Raw genomic sequence first — 20,347 nt, 5'->3', positions numbered from 1 at the left:
ATGGCATACAGTAATGGCAAGCAACCAATAAAAAGACATCAAGGATATGTACTCCCTAAGGAATTAAATCAGTAGTGTGAAAATATTTTAGATTTTAAAGCAAAGAGGGGTCAACCAAGTATGGATTAATCACCAGGCCGCTGGTGCGTGGGGGCCTCCAAAACCCTACCAACTGTGGCCTTATTCTGGTGACGTAAGGCTATTGGGTGCAATTGGTTGTTCCAACAGGACAATGATCCCAAACACACATCAAAAGTGGTAAAGGAATGGATCAATCAGGCTAGAATTGAGGTTTTGGAATGGCTTTACAAAGTCCTGACTTGAACCCCATCGAGAACATGTGGACTGTGCTGAAGAAACAAGTCTGTGCCAGGAAGCCAACTAATTTAGTTGAACTTTACCCATTCTGTCAAGAGTAGTGGTTAAAAATTCAGCCTACCAGGACTACCAGAAGCTTGTGGATGGCTAAGTAACATTAACAGTTTCAAAAGTAACGTTAGCCTTATGTTCGCCCACAATTCAAAGCATTGGAGCAACGACGCAACGTAACTTTATTGTCCAGCTGAGGCTGGACAATCAACAATCAACATAAGCTGCAGACTCTCAATTATGCTCTGTCTCTGCATCGATGCAGAATCTTCCACGTCCGCATCATGATGCATCTTATAATCGAGACATTTCCATACCTCTAGTCTGAGATAGTACTAATACAACACACGTTAATTAAGTATTTCACTGCTGGTAAGATGGTCTTTTCAGAAAACTGGGCTGTCTTTTTTAGAAAGACACTAATATTGTTTTAAATTGGTGCTATATGACCAGACAAAACAGAGAAAACAGGTAGTCCCCCCATCTCTCTCTTTATCCCACTTTTGCTGCCAGATGAGTTTTGCCAGTAAATGAGTGGAGAGCTCCAAGTGCAAGTGAAATGGAGGGAATTTTACAAAGCTGGTCTAAAATCAGCATCAGCATGTTTCCCTTTAACTTAAAAGTTTAGAACTGCTGACTGGACAACACTAAAGAACGATGCAGTGTCACTCTTCTTCTACTGCACAACAGGATGAGTCAAGCCACAGACATCCTATAAACAACCAGACAGGCTGCCCATAGTGAATTCATGCGAAAAAGAACAACACTGGGCTACAACATGTCGCATCAGTAACGTTAGCATTGCAGCAACTAACATAGTTTGACTGGATCACAAGACAACAAATGCCTTGAAATATGATATTATTTAGGGCCATATTGTTCACCTCTACTGTGAATACTGTGAAATCGCATCCTGTTTCAATGCTGACTACAGTGCACTTTTACTGACAGCTCATGTCACCACAGTTTAACAATATCTGCAACCATGTGCTCATTAGTTAAGAGTTAAAAAGGATAATACTGTCAATTATGTTAATTAGTAAAAAAAATATCTACACAGAGGAAACTAGAATTGTGAAAGTACAGAAAAGTTTTCAAGTGAACTAGACTTAAAATGCAATAACATTAATTTAAAGATCTATTGACCAAAGTGTTATTTACCTACCAAAAGCATAAAACCAAAAGCATACACGAGCATACAAGACAAATTGTTGTAACATTTATATAACCATAGGACTGCGCAATATTAACAATAATAATTCCTTATTGTGGAATGCGTTTTTTTTTACTCATTCATCTACAACAGGAAATGAGGGGAGAAAGAACGACATCCAACTAAGGTTGTTAAGGAAGATGCCTTCACCACGGCAGCCTGTGATGATGCAAATATTAAGAAAAAAAAGAAGCTAGTAAGTAAACCTTTAACCACTATTTGTTTTTAAAACTATTTCTGGATTAGTCAAGAACAGACAGGAAAATCGATTATGGATTGATCCTAACAGCAAGGTACTGCTTACTTTGATGTGGTTTACTTTGATGCTGTTCTGACTATAGACTCAGTGTCTCATTGTATTAATGTCGCATTACCCGACATTTATTGTACCATGGCCAGAAATATTATGGTAAAAACTATTACTAGAATTGTGACTAGTGCTTAAACAAAGGTAAATCCCATGAGTTACCTTAGAGTTGCCACAATTAGTCAATAAATCGATTTGTTGATTAAAAGAAAATGAATTGCCTATTAATTATTTCAGTCATTTTTCAAGCAAATATGTCAAACACTTGCTGGTTCCAGTTTTTTAAATGTGAGGATTCAATATTTTTCTTCGTCATTTATGACAGTAAATGAAGAGTCTTTGAGTTTTGGAGTGTTGCTTTGAGAAAATAAGCAATTTGGAGATGTCATTTACAATTTTTGACATTAACAATTAATTACTTAAGAATTAATTGTGATAATACCAGCAGATTAATAGATAATACAAATATTTTCTGGCTGCAGCCCTTATTTACTTATTTTAATTGCAAATATAGAAACATTTTACTGTACAGTTTTCATTGTTATGTTTGCATTTTTAAGTCTATATGTTGATCGTGTTCTTTTAAAAAGTCACTGTTTAAGCAGTCAGAGCAATGCAAACTGTAGTCATTCAAAAATCAGAGGCAATCCTGGCACTCCAAATAAGACAAAGCATCAAAAACGGAAATATTAAAAAGTTTAATGGCCAAACCATTGATCAATTAAATTGTTTTTGATACATTTTCTTATTTGGAGTGCCAGGATTGACTCTGTTTTGTAGTGGCAAAAATTATTCATCTAGATATAATGACATAATCTTTCAAACACAGTGTTCACTGAGAATAAGAGATAAACACTAGCCGTTATGGGAGTCTGACTTCATCAAACTATCTTGTTATTCTGATCTCTGTGATTCCACTGAAACAGGAGAAATTGTCAGGCATAGCATGACATGTCTGTGCACTGGCAGGACAAGACTGAGCTCACTGTGAGGCTAGCTAATAACCAAGTCCATGTTCTTGGTGACTCTGCTCTGCAGTCTCACTGAGCCTCATTAAGCAGGAATAACAGGGACATCGGCCCTGGCCTATCACCTCTAACAGTTAACACCCACTGGGTCCACCATTCTTACATCATGCTCTTTGAGTTTTTATAATAATAATAATAATAAATATGACTCTATCACACACAACATTCCTCAGAGTTTATTCACATACTTTGGCATGATTTGGGAAAGAAAGTGGCCACAATTATTTGAAATCCTCTCGAGATTTACTGCAAGGATAAACAACAAGCGACACACAGACACACACACGCAGTAAGTTTCAAGTTCTTTTCTTCTTTTGGGACTGGCAACCTACAGTAATCCTCAAACATAAGCCAACATAAGTAGGTAAACACACCGTCACACACACCTAAATCTCATTTGAACTTTTAACATGAGCAGAGGAGGTGTAATAGGCCGGTAAACAAATTGGAAGGCGCAGTGGGGTGAGAACACACAGAACCCCTCAGCATGTTGCCAGGGATTAGAGGAGATTTACAGCAAAGCGGAAGTTCACAAGGAACAGGTGAAGGGAAGATCCTCAGCATGCAGCTCATCTACTGTACAGCAGCCCAATCTGAACACTTAGAAGTCCTTCATACAGGCAGAGGGCAGGAGAGAGAAGCTTGCTACTTCACACCACCAGTATTACCTTTCACTCCTCAAAATGAAACTCAGGTCAAACCATGCAGCTTTGCGCTCTATTTGAGGAAACTGCTAAAGCCTCATTGTCTGCACCGTCACTGCAAACAGCATCAAAGAGTGAGCACTCCGGATGCATAAGCCACATACCTCACTCACTGAATATCACTCACTTCAGTCTTGGCACAGTCACACCTGCAGCTGTGATGTCTGTTATTGCCTGATTTACACGACAATTATTCAACCTATAGTGAGCTCATCAGTGATTCCCAAAGTGCAAGATGACGTCCTCAAATTTCTTGTTTTGTAAATTACATGAGTAGTCACTTTATTATGTCATCTATTGATCATGATCTTATTCTATAGTGTTTACATTCCTTTTTCCAGAAAATATGTACTGAGGTTCATTACCACTCCACAACCCTAGCAGTTAGGCATGAGCTTTGACAGAAATGAGACCGTAGCTACAAAAGTGGAGCATAAACTGAACCTTTTTAACTACCACCTGAGACAACAATTAGTAGTGATATTCAATCATCACCAATAATTTCAGTAAGCTTTTACATGCTCCACCAGTTTCATAGCAACTAATTAGCTCTTTAAAGTCAAACACAAAAGACAAAGGTGGTTTTCTGAGTTAAATATAACCCTTCACACTGCCTTAAGTTTTAGAGAAGAAGGGAAAAAAAAGTTTTTCAATGGTCCAACTCTCTGCCTGAGATCTGATCTGGAAAAACATGCTGGATGACTGACATACCTAGCAACTTTATGGCATACTGCTTTTGATGCTAGGTGTGGTCAGACTTGAAACCAGTCTATACACAAGTTTCCTGGGAAGGTCACTGGGGAAACAATTATGGGTGATACTTCTGGTGCTCTGTGGAATTAGTGTAAGTAACAAAGTACCATAATAACTGACACACTAGTGAAGCATTAGCTAAGTGGGCTAAGCAATAATTATAGTGATAATAGTATTTACCTAATAAAGTCGCAATGAATGATACGCTGTACCAAATGCTCTCAGAAAGAAGATTATAGTCTTGTTAACATGGAAAACGACTGCTCCAGTTAAGTGACAGGATATGCCGGAAGTAACACCCATAATTCGCGCAAGGTATCACAGTGGCTAGGAATAAGGTGGATAAGTAACTATAAATTATCAGTCAAACAATGCTTTTCAGCTACGGGTTACTCTTTGAAAAAGAAGACAGTGTTTGGATAGCACCACTCAAGAGACAAGGTTAAACACATGACAAAGCTATGACAAATCTTTCACGGGAGGGCTGTTACACACATGGATCCAACTAGGGCAGGTATGAGTGACAATCAGCCATTTCATACTGCAGTCATACAGTATATGAAGAGAAGGTTTCTTGTCTTGGAATGGGGAGGGGCAGTGTACTGTATACAAAGGCGCGTGCCTCGTTTTATCACTTCATCACCACAGGAAGTTGCCTGTTAGTGTGAGGGTATGTGCAGTACACACTTTAATGAGGTGTATGAGATCTACTATCATTGAGACACAGGAAACACAGCACCAGTCAGCACACAGCCTAATTCTACTCTGTTGATCTGAGGCCAACTGTGCATTATTGTAGCAGGAACAGTCAAAGTCATTTGTCAAATATACAGTTGGGTCAAAAAGTCTGAGACCACAAGTCAAAATAATTCTATTTTGCATTTGTTTCAAATGTCATCTTATTTTTTATAATAATAATAATAATAAAATAATAATTGTTATAATATCAGCTTAATAATTTTAATGAAAAAGTTCAATCTTTGAAAATGTCTATGAATTTCCCAATATCTTAGCATTTGGTATACCCCCCTTCTGCGTTAATGACAACATGCACTAAAGTTCAACAGATAAACCATCAATGTCTGTCAATTTGCCTTTCTTCTATTGTCATTTAAAAGATAATTATTGCATTTCCAATGCCCTTGTATATGTCAGATGGCTTCTGGGTAGCATCTACTTTCAAGATTATTTGTTTATGGATTTACTTCATTCACAAATTGAAGGGCTGAGGAAGAAATTAAGAACAGATCAATTCTGTATTGGAGGATCAATCTCCTGTTGCACCAGGTGAATTATTGTCATTTTTGCTCTGTGAAGCTTGGTTTTGGTCTGGCAGGATATCTATCCATGATATTATTAGGACATTCATTAAAATCACAATCAAAAATTGTTTATGAACCTTGGTACTTATTTGTTCTTTTACTTTGGCAGTTATCTCATTAAATAAAACGTTATTAGAAGCATGGGAATTAAACCCATATATATTACAAACAAAAAAAGTAGCACTGCCTTGTTTAATAATCAGTATAATCAATCTACCATTGCTAGAATGCTTTGTCTCAACAACATCGCCTTTAAATTTATGTAAAACCAACAGTACTTAAACTACCTCTGAACAGTCAATCTTTTCCAATTCATAAAGACAAACGGGGCACAGAAGGAAGCCTTCTTCCCCTTATTTATTTATTTAATAAGTTTATTTGTATCAGGGACAATGTACAAAATAACATTAGTCTCAAGATGAGAGAAGATGCTTTGTACCGGATTTAGCTTACTAGCTACTTTCCATCCGTAGTCCCTGGGCAGGTGAGTAAGAACAATAAAGGAATAAAAATTGTCAACTTACATAACAGACCAAACATCCATACACATACCCTTTGCTCTTGCTTTCTTCACTAAGGGCCAAAGCTTCTTTCTCGCGGCTTTCCCCTTTTCGAAACAGTGCTTTGATGATCGTTAGATGGTCAAGAAGAAACTTTGAGCCTTTAGCCTCCTTCCAGACAGAATCACAATGTGATCACATGATAAACAGGATGATGGTTGATCTGTTTAAGCCGTCTTACCCCCGATGCCCCATGCTATGTACGATGTCGACCCTCAGACTGTCATGAATTTTTGGAACCACTTTCCCTAATCAATGCTCCTGCTCCTGATGTTTTCTCCATCTTCCTCTCTTACGCCATGAATTTTTTTCAGGGACCACCTGCAGTTGTAATGGTGACATTCACTGATACCTGCAAGTGTCATCATGTCTTTGAGGTAACTCACAGATTGCTTCTGGTATTTCACGTTTTTTCTGCTGTCACGCTTGGTCTTTTTTGTTGGAGAGTATCTGGGAGTGGAAATGCAAGGACATGAGCTTGGACGTCTTGTTTAGCTTCAAACCAGTTAAAATCCTCCACCTACTCTTGTCCACAGGGTATATTGGAAGGCTGCATGGCTGCACAGTTGTTGTGGTTGTTGCCACGTGCTTTTTATCTGGTGTAACGCCACTGTTGGCTTCCTCCATCATCGTGGTCGTGGTGGTAGTCAAATCTATTCTCCCTCTTCTTTTTCCCCATTCAAGTGTCTTCCTTTTCAACAATTATAATCTTCTTTTCTGTGCTGCTTTATTAATATTCAGACTAACTCTGTTGTTTAATTACGAAAACATCCAAGTTACCTGACAGAGCGAGATACTCTTATACTGCCGCCATCTTGCCTTCTCTGGTGACTCATGTTATCCCAGCATGATCTGACAGAGTTCGACAAAGCTTCTTGTGATGTCAAAGAATGGTTGGCTATCTCAGTCCTAAAGTGCCTCCATAAATGCTCAGTGGGGTTGAGGTCAGGTGACTGTGGCGGAAAGTCCATGACAGTCATGACTCCTTTGTCTTCTTTGGTCTTCAAGTAGTTCTGTCAAAGTTGCAGTCCGGGGGGTGGAGCATGTCTCTGTAGAATGGGATGGTATTTTCACTTACTTTCTGAATCCTCAAACTTTCTGATTATTTTCAGGTTTGGGTGCCAATATTATAATTTTAGTTATGTAGTCTCAGACTTTTGAACCCCACTGTGTATGGGGCCAGTAAGGGCCTCTTTTAAAACATTAGATACTGTCAGTTAGAGTCACCAACATGTGGTTACTAGGGGTTTTGGCAAGTGAGTTTCTACATTTCTGTTGGGATTGATTTATCTATATTCCGATGGAGGCAACAAACATTCCTTGTGCAGCTGCTCTGTCAGAAATTCAACAGCAGAAGAGCAAATGGTGCATCTGTATCATCACTACAGTGACGGTCTGTTTATGTTTTTGTTCTCACTCCCTTTTTCCTCTTATTGACAAGCTTATGGTACAGTCCCTAAATGTCAATTAGCAAGTCCACATTCAGCAGCAAATGTTGGAAACTAATGGGAAGAGGAGAGTATCAGTGTTCCAGCAATACAAGTATCATGTTGATAAATACATAATTTCTCACCAAGGTTCCCATCATGCTTTGGGTTATCTAAACAGGAACTACAATGGCACATGGAGATACGTTAGCGGTCAGTATTTCTCCCATCTTTTAGCTCTCATTTCTGTACAATCTTATAAATTGTCATTGAGGAAACACAGACAACAATCATCTAAACTATTACTTGATAACATCTCAACGTATTGATTATGAGGCAAGATCTGAAGTTATAAGGGTTGAAATAATTTATATATAGATTGATGTTTATCTTGGATGGAAATAGGTTGACTCAAGGGCCATGTGTAATGCCTGTGTGTTCAGATTGCTATGACTCTGAAAAGAAGGCGGGGGTTGGGGGGACAGGGGAATAAGGAAGACAATCAACAATATCATCTAACATGGTAATACTAAACATATGGTTGGATTATGTCCACGTGTCTACATGCATGCATTTCTATAATGAAAATCTTTAGGATTATGATGTTAAATCCACTCATGTATAAACAGCTATGAGAGATGCTGGTTCAGCCCCTTTTTTTGGCAATACTTTCCCATGTTTACACTGAGCCATCCTCCAGCCCACATAAAGGAGCTTTTGTGGGGCTTTGCCGCAGTCATGGGCCTCCTTTCTCGGAAACTTCACAGAGCCAGACTTGAGCTGGGTACTACCACTGATTTCCTGAATTAATTCGATCACATGGTCCCAAATTGATTCAGTAAGTGATATTTCGGTTATGATACCAATTTTGCTTGGATATAAAAGATATTGAATGTATGAATGCTGTAAACGGTACAAGGAACCCTCTAAGCTGGTGTATTATTGAAAATATTAATGTTTACATTAAGATTTTAATTATATGGTTTCGCAGATTTGTGGTTAAAATCTTCTTTTGGAAAAATGAATGGGAAATTGCAATGATTTCAGCATCTAATAATTAAAAATGCTGCTGTGAAAGAACAAGAAAGTAATGACAAATCTAAGCCTACCTATTTCAACAAAGGAAAACAAGAAACAAAAGTAGAAAATGTCCTGCTTTATATAACCACTGTGGCCATTCCAGTATAGATTTCTGAGTTTACCAGGTGCATTCTAGTGTAATTGAATGCACCATGAAGTTCAGATCAGTCATTATTGGTCAGTTATTACTTTAACTGTATATCTTGTGACAATACAAATAATAAATATAAATATTAAAAAAATAAAAATAAATACAACATAATGAATGAATAATGATATGACTGATTGCAGATAAAATATGTAAAATAGCAATCAAACTGTGAAATGTTCCGATACATTTTATGGAACAGTTTATTTCAGGGCATTTTTAGCAGTTTTTTTTGTCCATTATTCAATAACATTTTGAATGTTTCTTCTTAATCACAAAGTTGCTGTCAGTCAGTCAAGACAATAAGGACTGAGCTGGTTATGTGAGATCCGTTGCCTTGGTCTAAATGAGCTGACAGCTGAACAGAAGAAGCCGAATGAATATCTGTTATATTGAGAGGATTTTTTATTTATTTATTGCATTATTTCAGATTTTCATTGTTAATTTCATATTTTGTTTGTATTCATATCAAACATTATTTATTTCATAATGTTGGAATTATTCATTATCTGATGTTGGCACCTTTGGGCCTCCATAGCTTAAAACCACACAAAATGTTTGAAAATGTGATTGGCCATCTGGAGCTCTGTGAATATGGGCTTTTTATTGAGATCCAAATATGCTGAGACTGTAAATTGTTACACAGCTAGGTGATTCTCTTTTTCACTGTCAAGGATTAGCTCCAGGAATTCCATTCAGATGAATTCATCAAAAATCCCGATGACTCAAAGAAAATCACAGGAACATCTCAGTCCTGTTGTAGGGTAGATTTTGTGTAAAAGTGTTAATTCTTTTCACTAAATTTTATTTTTAAAATGAAATTTTATAAAAAAAATTAAAAAATAAATAAATTTGCAAAAAGACAATCACTTAAAAAAGCAACTTCATGTAGATAAGTTTTACAACTAAGGAAATGGATACCTGATTAAATGAAATGAAATGAAATAAACTCCCATTAAATTGCCTAATTTGAATTTGTTGCAGCTCTTTCCCTTTGGCAAACAAACTATCTTTTTGTTAAAGCAGATGAACTGGTTTCACTGACTAACACTAACACATGGGTGTCAACAGCAAGGAGGAGCAGCCTCACAAAACAAGATCTCACACAGCAACTATTTAGTTGATGGCTGCAATGCTGAAAAGAAAGAAAGGTTAGGGCACACCACCTGTGTTATAGCAGCCTCGGGCTCTGACACTTTAAATGGCCAGTCAGGATGAAGGTAACCAATCATGTCTTAATTGACATATAAGCCTTTGGCCCTTCATGAGATTAAAATTCAATTATTGGCATAATCAAAGTAGCAACTTGCCAAAGCACGAAATGAATACAATGATGACATTTGAAGAGAAGAAAGGTGTGGAAATAATTACCTGTACAGTTTTTTTAATTCTATGCGAAGGACCCGGGTATTCAGGGGAGTACAGGTCTGTCAGAAAGAGTGAGTTGATGAGTGTAGACTTCCCCAGCCCAGATTCCCCTGAAAGACAAAGACAAAGCCAGAGTGAGTGGGCGGGAGTCCCCTCAAGAGATGCATTTCACGCTGTACTCGATTTCTAATCCTCTTTTTCATATGCAAGACTGAAGCGCAACATGACACAATCTGCAGATGTTTATCAGCTGTCTTTCACTGCTGGGAAATTCTTAACATGTTTCAGATTCAAAACTTGTCTTAGTACAGGAAATAGCTCCCTTTAACCCCCCTTTTTAAACAGGCAAGCGTTAACACGAGACGAAGGAGGAGACAGACAGGGTGGAAGTTCTGTCCTCCCAAATTCTTTTCCTGTCTGCATTTCAGGAATCTAATCAGAGAATCATGGGAAGGGAGGAGAGGGGAAGGAACATTTTCAACCACTGCAGTCATCATGAATTTTCACTCTAACAAAGGAGTGAAAACAGAAATCAAAAGCAGACTTGACAACGAACACTTTGATTCACTGTCTGGCTGAATTGCACCAACAGGGATTACCTTTAAAAATCTGATTCAATCATGGTTTAAGTTTAAATTCTGTTGCACCAAACTTTAAAACTATCTTAGAATTAAGAAAGATTCAATTTAAACTTCTCTTTAAACCTCAGTTTAGATTTTTTTTATCTTTAGAAGTGATCGTAGCAAAAAGAAGCTAGGGTTAGGTGGGAGTGTAGTAGGCAAACATGCTAATGATAGCAGCCGCCTCATAACAGGCAATCTGTCAACACTTTTGCTCTTGTGTTTTTGTAAGTACTAAACCTTAAATAAACAACAATGAAAAATCAATCAATCAATGAAAAAATTATTTTGATTTTGATCAATTTTGATAATCAATTAATTCCTTTCGTTATTTATCAAGCAAAAATGCCAGACATTCCCTGGTTCCAGTTTCTCAAATGTGGTTATTATGCTTTGCTTTTATTGGTTTAATATCACTGCCAATGAATATTTGGGGGTTGAGGACTGTTAGTCATACAAAAATAAGATGTCAACTCATTCTCAAAATTTAGTGCAAGTTCTTTGGGAGCTGTTGGAGCTGCAATAGTCACAAACATTTCTGCAAGAACCTGGAGGGACTGACTGTGGTAATCAAATACCATCAGCAGTGTGTCTGTTAAGATTGGGGTGAATGGAGGTCAACAAGGAGTTACTAAACTAAAGCTTCAGTGTGACAGAGGAGGCAGTCATACGCCAGGCTGGCACTGCAGCTAAAGAGCCATACCTGACCCTTTAAAAGTGGCCAGGGCCAGTTCGGTCCACTGCTGCCAACAACTCAGCCACTCAATGCCCCCTGAATAGGGAGGTGGAATCACACAGAAAATATCACACCAAAGGATCCTTCATTCTCAGGGTCATAAATATTTTCATAAGCAGGCTAAGCCACATTTATGTTGAAATCTGAACAGAAATGTTTCAGCAATTGTTGCTGGCTTGTGATGAAACATGCAAGACTGCTGTAATCATTTCTTTAAGGCTGAAAGGGAATGGAGAACTGTTATGAGAACCAGGGGGAGGCTGCGGTTTTGAGCAAACAGTGGGTGAAACATATGATAAAAATGACAGGAACAGCAGGACCACTGAAACGCAGGGAGATCCAGGTTCAAGTCTCAGCCCAGTGTGAGGAATTGGACGATGAGGAGCTCTGGTTGCAAGAGAACCATACTCATCATGATCATCAAAAGTGATATGAAAACATCAGAGAGAAATAAAAAAGCGTTCCTAATTATAATTATAACAGTAATAAAGTCCTAATGAGCTGCGGAGCACCTCTCCATCATTACTGTCGGCACTGTCAGCACAGTGGCGATCACACAGCTGGACAGCAGCAGAGAAAGCTTTGCCAGAGTCTGCTGTGGTACAGCTGACCTCACCAGTGCCACGGCTGAGAGTTTCCAGTTGCACGAAATGAAAGTGACGAAACAGGGCATGCCGTGCATCATGCTGTTCTGCCCTCCTTTTCTATCAACCCATTTCCATTACAGTCAGGTTTTCCAGTTAAGTCATTTTGAGAGAGGACTACCTTTGAGAAACTTTGTAGTAAAAAGCCTAATGCTTCAACTTTCAACATGTCGTTTGACTTGAAGGCTCCTCAGTTGATGATTCGACTCATTGATGTTAAGGTGGAAGCCCTAACTTTTTACATCAGAAGTCATTCCAATCAGGAACTTTTCAAAGAATATGAAATGCTTGATTTCTAAACATAAGGACACAGCAAATGAATGTTAAAACAACAAGCAATTGTGGTGAAAGCTGATTGAACTTTGTGAAATGTCACCTGTGTACACCTGAGGGCTCAATTTAGCTTTATGGGGTTTTTTCATCACTCTGCACAAATACAGTGATTAAGGTGCTATAACAGAGATGTATTAAAATCCTTAATGCCAGCTAACTGAACTGTACGTATAAAGTAGCCACTCACTACTACAGCCGGGCATCCCGACTGCAGCACCAGAGGAAGACCACTCTCACTGAGCCGGCCCGCCAAGGCCCACCGGCTTGCTGCTTGTCTCGCTCAGCAGCCAACACACTTCCTTTAAAGGAAATTTCCAGCAGCTGTGTAAACCATGGGGGTTTATTCAAAGGCACTTCCCACTGCATACAAGAGGCTGGTGGAGGGGCAGCCCGAAAAGTTTGGCTTGTGAGAGGGAGCCCACGTTGGGTCAATTCATTTGACAGGATTTCCAAGACACTGGGCTAACAATGTGCAACTCTGTTTGTTTGTCAAACAGACATGCTGTGTGTTCAACATTATCATTTGAAAGCAGTCATCTTCTCTCCACTAATCTGTGTTTATGAATGGAGCTTTCCCTTCAAAGGGGCCAGGAGACAGTAGAAGTTTAACAAGTTGTTGTACATGTATCTGTTGGCAAAGCCATCAATTTCCCCTCCTGTCTTTGTGAGGGCATTCTTTCCAAAAGGGAGACAACAGTGCTCATTCATCTCTGTTTCAACTAGGACCAAACACGATGGCTGCAGTTGCCAACACCAAGGTCAGTTCCTGCCAATGTACAAATCACTGCCAAATATTGACTTTGACCAACAAATAGCTCTGGCCTACTTTCATGTTCACTAATAGCCACCCCCTCACTTCAGCCTCATTAACACTGATGTATACTTAACCCATAACCCATATACATTTAAAAAATATACTGTGCTTCCACACTCACTCTGACATTTGATTGCTAGGAAATGCATAACCATTCACTAAAGATCAAATAGCCTCTTTCACAGTGGTGAACTGAGCTCTTAGATTATTTGGTGCTTGAAAACATTGAAAGAAAATTTTAACATTTTCATATTTCATTTGGTTTTCTGAACTTTCTTTTAGAAACAATTTTATAAAGAGACAAAAATAATTGATCTACTGAGCAGGCAAAACACCTGAGCTGATAGAACTGTTTAACCCTGGTCTTGTACGGCCGGACCAATTCCACAGCGCTATGTCAGGGCTGGAAGGAGGTCTGGTTGCACCAATTCTTATTCTAGTATGGGGGGAACATATTCTGCCTCATTTGTATTTCTTCTAACTAATTGTCTCGGGCGGCGCTAAGCAGAGGCAGGGTCCTCGCATTTAAATGGCTAAATCCCAAGAAAGAAAAAGGTAACAGCTGCTAGCTTGTTTAGGTTCGTACCATTAGCAATCAAGTTAGTGTTATGATAACTTGCTACTCAATGCTAATACAGCAGCTGAGCGAGAAGAAGATAAGGGACTGATCACCCGGATGACACCGGTAGTTATACCTGGCTGTGGGTCATCAGCGGTCACACCTGACTTTGTCGATATAAATACTTGACCTGCACATGCGCGAGACGCAAGATGTTCAGTGATAAGCACTGCATCTGGCAGTCAAAATGGGTGGAATAGAACTTGCCATTTTCAGGTGGTTTCAGGTTTCTATCTCAGAGGCTGTTGTTATATGTTTATAAGTTTTACGTAGCATAGACATTAAATAGGCTAACATGCAGACAGCGAAAGTGAGGAGAATCATAGATTTCAAATAGAATTAGACAGTACACAAAGTCAAAGTGACCAAAGATGGCTCCCATTTAGTTGAATGAGAAAAGCTTGCCTGGTGCATATGCCAAATAAGTTTTCTAGCTTCCAGGCTTAGTTCCTGGTTAGGCAGCCCACTGCAGTAGAGTTTCTTCTGCTGGCCCTACCCGTAAGTTCTCACTCGGTGCACAGACTTTACATAGTGATACCATCACAGATTTTAAAATCGCTTTGTCTTTGCTCAAGGAAAGTTTTACAGATATAAAACATCCATGGATCAAAATTTCATAATAGAAAGAGTCATCGCTGACCTTGCAGTTGTCATGTGTAATGGTTAATGTGTATTCACATAATAAAGACAACAATACAATTGCATTCATTCCCAATGTGTTTATACTTTCCTGAGGGTGTGAGCTGCCTGGTGTCCAGCCTATTCACATTTGTCTAATAAAGCACTAAAATAGAGAGAAACCAAGCCGCCCATTTGTAACCAATTCCCTACTTCACAACTGTCTCTTTCTGAAATATGCCTGTTGAAATTCCATCATCTCCCATAAATTCCATCATATCCCATAAATTCCATAACCATTGGGTAAACCCTGTAAAAATGCAGGAAAAGCAAACACTATCTGACGCTTCAACTACTCCAGCGTAAAAAGCACTTGACTTTTCCAATTACCCTGCTAGTCTAATTACATGCTGCACACAAAATTGCCTCATAAGAGCCTCTTTCCTGAAAGCGCACAGTGGGGGGAAACTCCAGGGAGTGGCTGCATTGAAGAAGCCAGGAGGGGGAGGGTAATCTAAGGGCGCACTCACACTTGGCCCAGTTGCTCCGAATTGTGCCGAAGCACGATTATTACTCCTCCCCAGTCCCCCGCTGGCCTGCACTCACATTGCTCTGGCCGCAATCGGACCTGAGCATGGTTACCTATTGTAAAGCTAAGTGCTGTATCGTCAGTTTCTTGAAGACCTTTCACCTCTCATCCGAGAGGCTTTTTTCGGTTCTAACTAACTGGAGGGGAGTTGCAGGCTTTTAAACTCTGTGTGGGAGTGTCCTCACACAATAGTTAAGGACACCTGTGAGCTCTTGGATCAGAGGTAAAACGTCTTCAAGAAACTGAAATACGCCCAGTTGCCTACGATACAGCACTTAGAATTACAATGACCTGGATGACTGAGAACCTTCATCAACATGTTACCTCTTGTACATATGTCATCATGTCGTAGTGGGCACAGCACAATGGAGAAAAACAAGGAACATACTTGATACTGACTTTTTTGTGGCTTTTGTTGTGTCATTTTGGTCATAGATGGCCCTCCCACAATCCTGGATTTCTTGATTATGCAAGCCGGCGTAATACGCATGATTATACTTCATGTCCATGTTGCGCACCCATGCTTGTGCATGAGCAACTGTACCATGCCGAAGCACACCTTTTCCAACCATGCCAGGGCCAAGTAAGTGTACTGAGCACGGTATGGAGCACTCACACTAGCCAAACTGGACTTTGGAGGTCAAACGTGCTTGGGCACAGTATGGATTGCCTAGTGTGAGTGTGTCCTAATTGCCATGGAGACAGGTTCATTAGCCCTGGAGGTAGGTAGGTACTGAGAATATGAGCTGAGCTACCTGCTCAGGTAGCTCTGGATAACGTGTACGGAAAAGAAGGGTCCCATGGCTGTGCCTGCCTTCGAATCAGCTAAGGCTTTGATTTCGGCTGCATGAATGGAATGACAGTAATCCTCCTCCCACCACACAATCCAAGAGACACAAGCCACAGACACAACTGCAAACACACACATGCAGCAGTAGTGGATTGTCTGTACTGCAGAATGGCAAACATTTCTTTTAAATATGGTTTTGTGGAGTCTTGTTTTACGCAAGACTTATCCTTCTCAACTAAAAACCTCTCTTATGCAATTAAGCAGCCAGGTGCTGATGCTGTCGACCATGATATTATTGTGAAACTCAATCCTGCTCAACACATGTACAGTAGGACCTATAAATTCCACCACAGAGACAGATTAACTGTATGTAGATGTATCTTCTAAGACCTTCATACTTAAATAAGCAAACAGACTGAGAAGCAGAGGTGCTCTCAGTGTTTGTTATCCTAACATGAATGCCTGATTGTGTCAGAGACGGAGGAGGAGCCAGGAAGTAAAAAGGCACTAAAAAAGAATTACTCACCCACAACCATAAGTGTGAACTCGAAACCTCTCTTCACAGATTTTCTGTAAACTTGGTTGGGAAGATTTGCAAAGCCCACATAGCCCTCCAGGTTCTTCTGTAGCTGTAGGCCAAAAATAAACATAGCTGATGCTTTTGTCCAGTAACCACAAGACTAAACTGGAAAATGAGCACAGATTTTGCCACATTGTAGCATTTGCAAGCTCAGATGACAGAAAGCACTTGAAGACCACATAATACCACTTCGGTGCCACAATAGTAAAATAAATGCACAGTTAAGCAAAGACAGAACAAATCTAGTTTTGAGTGGATGTAAAGTGCAAAAAGCTTACTTATTATCTAGCAGGGGTGTAACAAATAACACCGGGGCGGGCTGGTGCTAGCTGGTTAGCATGCTTACTAACTCTATCTCTGCAATACTATACCTAGACATCATAATTTTAAAACTGCTATTTATTCAAAGATTACAATTTTCACTAACTTTCAAAAGTTTTCAAGTAATATTCTTCCATACTGGCCATTTAAAGGGTGCACTGCACAATCAACCAACGTATTCACCCTATAGGTATGTCTAGATTCAAATGACTCAATTCTAAGAATAAAGAAAGTTTTGTTCATGAGCATTTGGTGAACAGAGATTTTTTATATGAGCCAATCTGTACAGCTCAGAGGTTCTGCAGGCTGAGGAGAAATAAGAGAGTACTTACAGCTGTGTTGGAGAGCAGACAGGTTGTCATGATGACAAATATCGATGTGGATAGGCAGCAGTCAAAGAAGGCAGGTCGTTGAAGCAGGAACAAAACCAGAGAAAAGAGAGCCAGAAAAAGAAATTAGGACACAACAATTCTCTTCTGGTAGATGAATGAACACTCTGATTTATAATGATGACAGGACATAGCAATCTAGCTCACTGAGTTACAGTAGGCACCAATTGTACCTTGTAGAGGCTGGAATATCCCTTTTCAAATAACAGCTGATATAATTCACAGATGTACTATGAATTTGGAGAATAGGTCTGTTTTATACGTCTCTATTTGCCCGATAACAGTAATGAAACATTCAACAAAATATGGCTCTTCTTAAATATTATAGCAGCAACCACAGAGGCTCAGTCATTCAGTCTTTAGCCCCATTCACACTGCCTTTTCAAGGCGGGAATCTTGCGCCAATATTCCACCTCACTGTCTGTGTTAAAGTTACAGAGGCGGGATGGGGGGACGCTTTCGTTCGACCTCTGATCCACCAGCGGAGGTAGTAACAGAGCCGCAACAGAAGCGAGACGACTTCTGTGTGAATGAAAAAGCCGGCAGCGTGGGACAGGGGTAGGTCGATTTGATGGTGTTCACAGTCTCAGTTTTTATTTGATGAGTGAAGGATCTGTTCAGCTGTCAGACTGTGAACACCATCAGACCGACACACCCCTGATCCACGCCTTTGCTTTTCCACTCACACAGATGTCGCCTCGCCTCTGCTGCGGCTCTGATACTACCTCTACAGGCGGATCAGAGCCGCAGCGAAACTGTCCCCACCTCTCCACATCTGTAACCTTCACACAGACGGCAAGGTGGAGTATCAGCCCATGATTCCCGCATTGAAAGGGCAGTGTGAATGGGGATTAGGAGCGAACAGTCATTCATTGGTATTCATATGCATGCTAGTAGTTGTTTGTGTTTGCGATGTAAACATAGATATTCACATTGGAGTACAGTAAGTGCATCATATCTGTGTGTTTAGATTTGACTAAAATAACCAACTCCCTGTTATACTGAAAGGTGTTTCAAGTACTTTGTCCAGCCCTTTTATAATAAGGATAAGGATAAGATGAGTATCAGAAACAACTGTCTGTATAATGCAATACATTTCAATAACACCAGCGATAGTGCTGCAACTAATGATTATTTTCCTTGTTGATTTAGCTGTCAATTATTTTCTCAATTAATTGTTTGGTCTATAAATCGACAGAAATGCTTGGGCCTCTAAAAAGGTCCAGTGAATGGGCTCTCCCCAAATCTGTTTTATTCATAACAACAAGTGTGCACTCTCTCGCCTCCATAAACACATGCAGAATGTCTTCACTATGAACTTCATCCTCTTTTTCACAGGTGGTGGTGGCTCCTTCACTGAAACTAGCTACCTCATGGCTATCGATGTTAGCTGTACATTTAGCTTCCTGGCTACCACTTGCCTCTTCACTCTGGTTGGAAACAGCTTTCTGAGCTGACTGAAAAAAAGTTGGTCATTATATTATTATTTGGTTTTAAAGCTCTTGCCAGCTCCCCCTTTTTCTTCTCCTTTCTTTTCTGGCATTCCAGTTTATGTGCAGATCCTGGCATAGCAAGGAAATTCACTACAACATTAGCAAGCAGCTACAGGCAAAACATTTTACTATAGACAGTAAATAACATTTTTATTTTATTTTATTATTTGATGTTTTAGTAAGTTATTGTATTTGGTTCAAAATGAAATTTGGTTATCATTGCTCATATTAGGATGACAATGATTTATTACTGGCCTCTATGGGCCCCCTTGGCAGCTAGGTCCAAGAAAGCTTCCCCCATTTCCCCCTGATGGGCAGCTCTAGTGTGAGGAATAATCCAATGAACATGCTAGAGATTCAGGGATGAAGTACATTTTAGGTAAAGCATTCACCAGCTGAGCTGGACATTAGGGGTGGGAATCACAGGGTAACTCAGGATGCAATACAATTTACAATAAGTTTCCACAGTTATGATGGTATCACCATACAGTGATACATTGCAATACAATCATCTAATGAGGGGTCAAAATATCATTCTAACTGAAGAACACAAAATACCCCTAAAAAGGCAAAGTGCAGGCATTATGTATTCATTCACTGCATTGTGGTGTCAGTTTCACAGAATTTGACACAAACTGAGATGAAACTATGTACAGAAAGAGCAGAGTCTTAGCTTACTGCCTCTTTATCATACACACTGAGTGCAGCTGTCCTTGTCCATGTGTACCATCATTCCAATGTGTTACATGTTTTATTAAAAATATCAATATTTGCCGCTGGCGTATCAATAATCGTTTCTCAAGTATCACGATTTATTGCCATATCGATGTTTTGTCCCACTCCTACCACATTGCCACATTGACTACACTGCCAAGCTATCAATAAATACTGATAAATACCGCATACGACAGGAGTCTTATTGACCAAAGCTTCATTTAGTATCAGTGAAATAAATCGTCAGCACATCACATTACTTCGGTGCAGTGCTAAGGGTTAACACAGTAAGACCTACAGTAGAGCAACTGCAGTGTCATTAGGCATTAACTTCTCATGTGTTTAAGATCTGTGTTACACACACACGCACACAAGCACGCACACGGCTTAGTGGCCTCTCTTAACTGCTTCCTGTGTTGGAGACAGTTGATGAACAGCAGAGCAGTCAAACATTCAGCCTGAAACTAACAGCTGCGAACATAACCTCACTGCTAACATGAAGGGACACACACAAAAACACTGTACAACTGACAGGATATTAAGTCAAGAGCTCTGGTCTATGTTTCATTTAGACTGATGTCTCTGTGCAACAGTACTTTCACATATGTGACACAAAAAGCATCATCGGCAACCGTGCAGCTATATTCTGATGCTCTGTGGGTAAGGTGCTATTATCTACAGGAGAGGTGTTATGTACACTGAGCAAGGTTGCAGGCACACACATTACTTCGGAAAGTAGCTTGCTGACTTAATGTTTATTTGTGCGTCACCTTTCATAAACTTAGTCTAGGGGTCGACTGATATGGCT

At 39.6% G+C, this 20,347-nt stretch overlaps 1 protein-coding gene across 2 annotated transcripts in view; it reads right to left on the bottom strand.

The window, feature by feature from the left end:
• Positions 1–16,661, bottom strand: part of LOC140993475 (septin-7) — a 29,615-nt gene extending 12,954 nt beyond the window's left edge. For both annotated transcript variants that reach the window (XM_073462922.1, XM_073462923.1), the window contains exons 1-2: positions 16,569–16,661; positions 10,283–10,389 (exon numbers count right to left, since the gene is read on the bottom strand). In XM_073462922.1, the coding sequence (XP_073319023.1) occupies positions 10,283–10,389; positions 16,569–16,578 (117 nt within the window). In that variant the 5' untranslated portion in view covers positions 16,579–16,661. The remainder of the gene's footprint in view (positions 1–10,282; positions 10,390–16,568) is intronic.
• Between the last annotated feature and the right edge of the window lie 3,686 nt (positions 16,662–20,347).

This window comes from Pagrus major, chromosome 3 (genome assembly GCF_040436345.1).
Source record: "Pagrus major chromosome 3, Pma_NU_1.0".
Classification (NCBI taxonomy): domain Eukaryota; kingdom Metazoa; phylum Chordata; class Actinopteri; order Spariformes; family Sparidae; genus Pagrus; species Pagrus major.
Note: the sequence above shows the minus strand (reverse complement) of the source record. Positions and strands in the feature narration are given on the sequence as shown.